This window comes from Hesperophylax consimilis, chromosome 7 (assembly GCF_061612785.1).
Source record: "Hesperophylax consimilis isolate HC1 chromosome 7, BYU_Hcon_1.0, whole genome shotgun sequence".
NCBI lineage: Eukaryota > Metazoa > Arthropoda > Insecta > Trichoptera > Limnephilidae > Hesperophylax > Hesperophylax consimilis.
Genome location: NC_142842.1, coordinates 6,797,443 through 6,806,675, shown reverse-complemented (window position 1 = coordinate 6,806,675; position 9,233 = coordinate 6,797,443). Strand labels below are relative to the sequence as shown.

General features: G+C 35.1%; 1 protein-coding gene across 1 annotated transcript; it reads left to right on the top strand.

Annotated features, from left to right (window-relative positions):
• The first annotated feature begins 2,274 nt into the window (after positions 1-2,274).
• On the top strand, positions 2,275-8,280 carry LOC149422243 (dynein regulatory complex subunit 11). The gene is made up of 8 exons (XM_089633551.1): positions 2,275-2,810; positions 2,888-3,104; positions 3,252-3,477; positions 3,569-3,734; positions 3,811-4,322; positions 4,404-4,679; positions 5,015-5,239; positions 8,057-8,280. Exons 1-8 carry the CDS (start codon positions 2,275-2,277, stop codon positions 8,278-8,280), a joined length of 2,382 nt encoding a protein of 793 aa, XP_089489677.1.
• The last annotated feature ends 953 nt before the right edge of the window (positions 8,281-9,233 follow it).

Below are 9,233 nucleotides of genomic sequence, written 5' to 3'. Positions count from 1 at the left end.
AGCCTCTCAGAAGCTGGACGTACTGTACAGGGCCTGCAGATACTTTCATAGTACACAACTGCTGACCCTGTACAAATCGCAAGTGTGCCCCAATGTTACATTAGGCAGCTACCTCTAGTCCGGAGTCCCAAAATACTTGAAAAACCCTTGAATCTGTACTGAAACGGGTGGTCCGTTTGATAGATTGCCCTATTTTAACAAATGGATTGCAATCTTTAGAGCACAGGTGTCAGGTAGAAATGCTGTCCTTGTTCTAGCGGTATTACAATGGAAGATGCTCTGAGGAACTAGCATCATTGATTCCTTTGCCACTGGTGCATAGTCGGCAAACACGCCAAATGCGCCATTTGACATGTTGACATTTGTCACATGAGAACAGGTCATTTCTACAACTCGTTCTTGAGTTCAACAGCTTGGCTGTGGATCGATTTGCCGGCCTCAGTGTTTCCTCCCTCCTACAACATGGATCTCTTCAAAACCCATGTTCACTCCTTCTCTTTCTCTTTTCTTCTCCTTCTCCTCGAAAAGATCTTCAACACAGCATCCCCTGGGGTCTTATTTTCTTCAGGGCCTCCTGCATGGAGTTAGTGTAAAAAAATATATAGTGATGGGCAGGATCGAAAAATTTACACGGTCGAAATATGGTACTTTGGCATGGCAACTTTTTGGTAGGTAAGTACTTCATTTGCAATAAATGGGCAAAACTAATGTTTTCATACAGGCAATGATATGTTTGTTTATTGTTTACTTTCTACGTGGCGTGGCCCAATCTATTGATATTTGATTTGCTCGTTTACTTTGAATTTGAATGCTTATATATCCGTGGGGATGAAATATTGTACTTCATAGTAAACTTGGATACTAAACCAAAACTAACATATAAAACCTTAAAATACGTCAACCTTAGATTCTTCGTAGTTTTTGAGGTTTTTCACAAAACCGGTGCCATTAAAATTATCAATTTATTTGATTAATAACTTTCTCAATTTATTATAAGTCAGAATGCCATTTTTTACACACACTACGGGGGTCGTAAATCCCAATCTAAAATGTGAATTAATTGTTCACACACTCGTATCTTCTTCGGTTGGTGGATAATATCATATTTAAACACCTAATATTACCAACATTTGACAATTAGCAAAGAATAATTCCGAGATATTTTTGTTGTATCTCGAAGTTGGGAATCGATTTACGTTTTCGAGTCAATTCTGAACAATGACGTGATTGATTTTTATATCAATGAATTCTGACCAATGACGTGACTGCTTTGATATCGTTTAATTCTGACCAATGACGTAACAGCTGTGGTTTCAAATGATTTTTGACAGAATCGATTCCTTGTACGATGACGTTTCAAAACGATTGTCTCGGACTGTGTGATGATTTTTGAAAGAATCGATTCCTTGTTCGATGACGTTTCAAAACGATTGTCTCAGACTGTGTAATGATTTGTGACAGAATCGATTTGTACATGACAATAAATCGAAATATTCGATGGTCAAAAAGATCGAGTAAATCATCGATTGTGCCCATCGCTAATACATACAGGAGGAATTTTTTTTTTTTAATATGTCCAACCCACCGATGTGGCACCATGCAAGAACGGAATCCTGATAAGTACTTATCCCAAACCTTATTGGTTAGATAGGTAGCTCAAGAAGTTTTCAAAAAAGGAATTATGCTTATTATTTCAAAAACACATATGACATTGGTAAATGACATTTAAATCAAAATGGAAACTGTCATTATGACAACTTTAACGTGAAGATGAAAAACAAATAAAAAAAATAAAAAATTATTAAGTAAAAATATAAAATTGGCTATGACGTAGCTGGGACCATTATTTTAAAACAATTTATTTTTCCAAATTTCCAGTTATTAAGTGAAAAAGGTAATATAATTTAATATTTCTAATAATGCGGAATAATATATTAAATTGATGATTTCTTTAACCACTAAAAATAAAACTTTTAAAAATTTCATATTAATATTATTCGAAAACACATTAGTATTATGTTTCTCTGCCTAACCTTTTAGATATGGGTTATCATGATACAGTAATCTGTCACTATGCACGTCTATCCCAAAGTTATCTCTTATCCCCAGTTCTTTTAGAAATATTGAATGTTACCATGGTGCCAAGTTTAATCAATACTGTATAAAATAATTTACCAGTTCAGTACCCCACTTTTGGGTCTAATAATAACTACATTACAATAGATGTTGTAAAATGATTTTCAATCTTTTTAAAGGTTTCAAATAGTTTTCAATATGTCGCATATTACGTATAATAAGTTATGGGCTGACGGGCGGTCGGTATTAAATGATGCGGCAACTGTCGACAATTCACTTCAAAATGAGCCCCATCAAGTTGACGTGGCGGTGTTCCACAAGGCTGTCAGTGAGGTCTATTACAAATACATTGTTGCTGCCAATAAGCTGCAGCAGGCCTACGACCAAATAGTTCACCCTCAAAAGCGGCTGTTGATAAGAAAATTGCTCGATGGATCCTTATGTCGGATGTTAGAATTGAAAGCCGATTTAGAACTGTGTGATATGTCCGAACACAGTTACAATGATGACGTTTTGGTTAAACTACGTCTGTCACCGATCGAAGCAGAGTTGAAAGTGCCCCAGTATTTTAGAAACAACAGATTGGATGATATAAAATATAAGAGAGAATTTATTGAAAACACCCTACAGTCCCTCGGTTATGAAGAGATTGAAAATCGAAAGATACAATTGACGGAATTAGAAGCTATCAAGATCATACAAATACATGAACGAGCAAGACAAGGAAGGCTAAGGTAAGATAGAATCAAAAGCTGAACCTAGCAGCATATTTTAATTTTAAAATAATTCATTTTATTATGACACGTTTCAGATGTATATTTATGAAAGAAATAAGACTGTTAAAAGAACAGGGGAAACCTGAAATAAAGGAAGAAATTAGTTATGTTTCCGCATTGATGATTCAAAAGATGTGGAGGGGATTCATAGACCGTCGGAAAGTAAAAAAACGAAAAATGGAAGAGATGGTTTTAATAGGAATGATTCCACCACCAGTCAAGGAATCTGACATAATAGCTAAATTAGAAGCGGTATGATAATTTAAATATATTTAATAAAATGATTTGCATTCTAAATATTAAATTGAAAACTACGATATGCACATATTTCTTAGTGTAAAGAAATAATTAAATGAAATGTATTATATTTTTATAATAATCTATGAAAATATTCATTAGAATGAAGTGCATAGACGTCAAGTCCAGGCCGAAAATGAAGCCAAATACGTAGAAGCTCTGGAAACCATTGAAACCAAAATAAGAGACAAGAAAGGTGTCCTTATAATGGAGGAGATAACAGATGAAATAAGACATTGGTTCAGAGCGTTCTATGATAATTCCAATAGTTTACCAGAGTTTCCCACGGAGGAAGAGGGAGGATCCAGAGCTATGTTTGCTAGAGCAGGTCAGATATACAAATATATATTTACGGTGTATAAGTAGAATTTATTCATTTGTTTAAATAATATTGTAAGAACTTTCTTTATCGTATTTAGAGGAAGATGAAGATTCCGCTAATCAGTCATCGAAAGGATCTAAAAAGGGTAAAGATAAGGATGGTAAAAAAGCCAAAGGAGAAAAAAAGAAAGAAGAAAAAAAAGTTTTAGGATTTAAGACCACTCCAACGTTACTTCTGCCCGATCTTATGCAAGCCAATGATGAGTATGTAATAAAAATATTTTAAAAACTACACATCATTCCAACGATACGATATTAACATGTATAATTATGTATTTAGATATGAAGAAGTTTGGAAATACAAAGATGAATCAGACAATATTAATCAAACTTACGACGAAGATATAATTAAACTCCAGAAATATAATTTGGTTGAAGCGGAAGTACGAAATGTTGCCGACGAATTGATGAGAGCTGAATTAGAGATCCTGCAAGCTGCTTTGGACGTAGACAAAGGGCAGAAAACCAAAAAGAAAAAACCCAAGAAAGGTCGCAAGGGAGGAAAGAAAGGTAAAAAGAAGAAAGAAAAGGATCTCACGCCAGATAGAACGACCGAATCTCTATTTGAAGAGTTGATAACAAATGGAATTATAAAAAAGTATCCTGAAACTCCTATCGACTCTTTCATAGGAGAGAGCTCCTATGCCGCATTCGATGCTAGAAAACAAGGAAAAACTCCATTACCGAGTATGGGAGACATTCGACATCTAGTTAAACAATATTGCATTGTTCCTATGGGGTCCGAAACGCTTCATGAAACTTTACCATTGGTTAAATCAATACTTATTACAGGTTTGTAACAATATTTTAAATTATTTGTATGAATTTTATTATTTAAGCGCAATAAAAAGAAATTTTTATAATTAAATTTAGGTCCCCATGGGAGTGGAAAAACAATGTTAGTACATGCAATTTGTACAGAGATTGGTGCAGTTTTGTTTGATTTATCTCCTTCAAATTTGGTGGACAAGTACCCTGGAAAGCCTGGTTTGATAATGCTGGTGCATTTGGTCTACAAAATGTCCCGGCTACTGCAGCCGTCTATTATACTTTTGGACGAGGCCGAAAAACCTTTTTTAAGAAAAGTTCCAAAAACAGATTTGACAGATCCGAAACGTTTGAAAAAGGATATTCCCAAGCTTATAAAAGGTACGTATAATGATTATGTTCCAGATTGACTCCAGAATGATTTTGGATAAACTTTTGCAGGATTTAATTGAATCACATTTATAGATAGTAGTTTAGAACTGGGTTCGTAAAGATTGTATTAAATATTTATGACCCTCAATTTGTATTTTAACTGTGGATACACCTAGGAATTCAGTATGAAAGGAAAACTCAAAGTAAATTTTAAATGTCTCACTTAAGACTTGAACGCATAGCTTAGACACGAGGTCTACCTGAACTACTTTATTGACAGAACTACTACACTGTAATATATAAATAGGAGTTGCAAAACACTGCAATATTTTGAATTTTCATAGGAATATCAGCGGAAGATAGAATTCTAATAGTGGGCACGTCCAGTGTACCGTGGGACGCAGATGTGAAGGCCCTGATGTCCACCTTCCAGAAGGTCATCATGATACCTCGCCCCGACTATGGTACCGTGTCTCTCTTATGGAAGACGCAACTGAGACAGTACACTGGAATTAGTCCACTGTTTGAAGTTTCCGCAATCGCCAAGTTATCAGATGGGTATACTGTTGGTGAGTAGGGTATTTTATGCAAAATTCTATAAACTTTCTAAATTGGTCAAAAGTCAGACATTTTTGGTTGATTTACAAAAAGCATATTATTACCTAATTTGTTGACATTGATAGAAAGGAAGGTGTGAACAACGTATTATTCAATTTGCACCTTATTTTATTAATTTAGTACATCTATAAATAGTATAAAATAAAATCGCTATCCGCATCTGTCTGTTTGTGTGCTTAGTTCTTCTAAACTACGCAACGGATTTTGATAGGGTTTTCACTATCTTTAGAGAATTCCTTCCGGAAGGTTTATATATACATACATGTAAATTATATTTATAGAAAGTAGAGAAAAGTCAATGATTTGTAATTGAGTCTAAAAAAATATTTTCGGGTGCTTACATTATTAACACTGGTTAAACCTTATAAAATACATCAAAATAATGTACTACGGAATTGTATATCTTGAACAGGCCCACAGAAAAGTATGCGATGATATATATCTATCTCCTAAGGATAACCCCCAGCAACGCCGGGTGTTTCATACGTGTCCAGACTACCCAGCATTTTCAATGATATTCATATTTACGTAAAAACTGTAAAAATACTTTAACCCCGAAACCGCTTGATACTGTGTCGCCGACACACTTAAAAATCTTTAAATCACAATTACTCTATCAAATGATATGCTATAAGTAATTAATCAAGAGAATTACATAGTGATATAGCAACAGATCCTGAAACACATCTGAAAATAAACATCAACCTCCTCACTCGGAGCCACCAGTCAACGAAATGACCACCGCTAAGGAACGGACTCAGTATTTACGTTGGTCCCCCTCCACTACCCACCAGAGGGAATTCCAAGATGGCCGACGCCTCCCAACCAATCACAGCACAGCATAGCCCATTGATATTTTAATCAAACAATGATTACAAATTAAAAACTGACTATTTGTGATAACATCGGACTCAATATACGGGAAAATGGTCGTAAATATAACCACGAAACAAATACCAACATCAAGAAATGATTATATGCTAACATAATAACATGAAAAATCACACCTAAATATAATTATTGCTCTTTGGGAAATGTTCAAACCAAAGATGTCTAACTTCAAATCCAATATGTAAATTTGTATATTTTATTATAAGATAAATAAACGAGACTTGAGGTGATGGTTTAGGTAAATTGAACTGACTTGGTTAAAGGTATCACCCCACAATATTACATTCCTCTCAGCAAGCCAACTGCTGAGAGGAAAAATACCTAACCAATTTACTCCTCACTAAAGAGGGGAACCTCCGATTCGATTTTGTGAAAAATCACGTCAGATATAATATATACACGGCGTACAAAAACTCGTAATACAAGTGGGAAACTGAAGAATCACATGGAGAACCCAAAGAAAACTTAAATTTTTTAAATCTGATAATTTCGATTATTATTTTTATTTTCCGTTTTTTCAGCAACTAATGGTTACAAAACTCGGAGTCAGTTCTAAAAGACATTAAACAGCTGATATTAATTCACTAGTAACCAATTTTTTTCAAATTTCTTTTTGAAAATTTCACCTTCGGACGTGATTTACCCTAAAACGAAAGCTGAAATGAAAAAAAATTGTACCACAAAATCGACTCTAAATGTGTTGTAGATTCACGAGTTTCCCACTTATACTGCAGTTTCCGGCATAGTGTATAATTTGATCAGTAAAATATTTATAATTATATGCAGATGCGTGCATTCCATATGCATCAGCAGTAAGCCCAACTCTTTACCTATTTTCAAAATTTAAAAAATCAAATTATATTAAACTTTGTACAATCCACAGACATATGAATATTAATAGACCAGAAGTTAAGGACGAGGGGTTAAAACAAGAGTTGCGGGACGCAGAGAGGAAAGCTGAATATGATTCGTCAATAAATCAATCTGACAGTAAATAGGCATCTCGCATTATAATATCACCATTTAGTTCTTAAAAGTAAAATCTGCTTTTGAATGAATAGACATTTTTACATGGGAGCGCAAATTACTCGCCACATTATGAACAAATTTGCGAAGTCCAAATTCGGCAAAATAAATTTCTTCTATTTTCAGAGTCGAATATTTCGTTTACGTATTTAGTTAAGACACTTTTATAAATGTTTATAATTTACTTCCCAGCAACCAACCAGCTTTGTGTTTCGCGTCCAGACGTATCTCGATGTGATAGTATATGTTTCTACAACTGATCCATATTATACGATGTGAATATGCTTAAAATAAAGTAAAATAATGCTTATATATGGAATGTAATACGACAATTGGGTTTATTCTCTTTTTCACATCTATTTTTACAAGTTTTCATACCACAAGCCACCATTTTGCCGTGTTATTTCGTAAAATGAACCGATGATGCCTCGACCATAGTTCGCACAAGAATGATGACGTCACGTTTTCTAAATTCACTTGAGGCCATACGCGAGCACAGCCGGCTCCAATGGAACCGGTATGGGGAGTGGGGAATAATACGCTTTTAATCACTTAGGGCAGGTCTACTAATATTCATATGTCTATGGTACAATCCAACAAATTTCTAAAATTATTACCAGGAATAATTTGGATTGGCGCCTGATACTATGTAAGAGCTGAAACGTATAGGCCCAGTCAAAATGCGCTGATGCTTAATTCTTCATCCTACAGTAATTCATGTCTCATATAGAATTAATGATAGTAAAACTAATTATGTAAGTCTAAAGTTATGGTATTTAGCGTGTGGAGTTGATAGGAAAAAAAAATTTACATACACAGAACAATTGATTTACGATTTAACTTTTTAACAGGTGAAATCCTGAAGGTGATAAAAAGTGTTATAACAACAAAGAGGATGCTACAATTGCGAGTTATTCCGCTGACCGCCAAGGAGCTGATCTTGGCTCTGAGTAAATACGATCCCGTGTTTGCTGAAGAAGACGAAGCGGCTGAACAGTTCTGGTGGAAAACCCCGATTGGAAGGGCGAAATTGGCTCTCATTGAAGAGCAAGCCGGAAACAAAAAAAAGAAATAAAATCCTAACATTATTTTCTACTTTCCTATTCCATCTGAATTTTTTGTGTTTAATGCCGGGTTCACACGAGAACAGGACAATACTGTCTCATCCCAGCCCCGGATCCATTATCCTAGTGTGAACAGTAGTTTGGAGGACAGGACAATGAACCAAGACATTGTACCAGAGATAGATGGCAAGCTATCTCCGCAGGATAGTGTCTTACCCCCACCACCGGGCCCAGCAGGGCTGTCTGAGTATAAACGCGATTGGACAATACAGTACGACAATAGTCAGTCGCTCCACGCGTATGTAACTCGGCTATCAGCGATTGGATCTCATATTTCGGCTTAAAAATGCTGCGTAAATGGAACACTACATTAAATCTTGGAATAAAAAACCTAATATTTTTCGTGAACTCGTCGTGTCTCCATTTTCGCAGTGTTTGAACTACAGTAGAATTGTTGTATTATCCCATTGTCCTGCCCTGCGCAGCCGAGGCTGTTCACGGGGCAGGGATAGGACAATATTGTATTGTCTTCTCTATTGTCCTTGTATGATCCCGGCATAAATCACCTACAAATGTTATGTACATGAAACAAAGTCTATTTTTAGGCACACAACAAATAAAATATAATATATGTATTCTGTTTGTAACCCACACTGATTTGTTTTATTTTTATTCGCTATAACCCTATTATCGTTAGGATTATGCAATCCATAGAGGCTGTAAAGCTGTGCATTCCTCAAGATAAGTGAAGGAGAACAAATTCGATTACAGTCACTATGGAATGCTCGCCCCTTAACCTCTTGTTCGCCAGCGTATCCTTAAGGATACTATTATAAAATCATTTCTCTGAATATAACTAATTATTCTGGAGAAATTACTTATGATCAGTACTATATACTACTTTTATAAATATATTATCTGGTAAGACAACGAAGTTATTACGAAAATGGAATCAGCTGGCGCA

What these genes read in the sequence shown, in the direction of transcription:
- LOC149422243 (XM_089633551.1), top strand. Translation starts at nt 2,275, where the DNA reads ATGTCGCATATTACGTATAATAAGTTATGGGCTGACGGGCGGTCGGTA. An exon ending in AGCTATGTTTGCTAGAGCAG is followed by an intron (nt 3,478 to 3,568) that starts GTCAGATATACA and finishes TATCGTATTTAG; the next exon opens with AGGAAGATGAAGATTCCGCT. An exon ending in ATCAGATGGGTATACTGTTG is followed by an intron (nt 5,240 to 8,056) that starts GTGAGTAGGGTA and finishes ACTTTTTAACAG; the next exon opens with GTGAAATCCTGAAGGTGATA.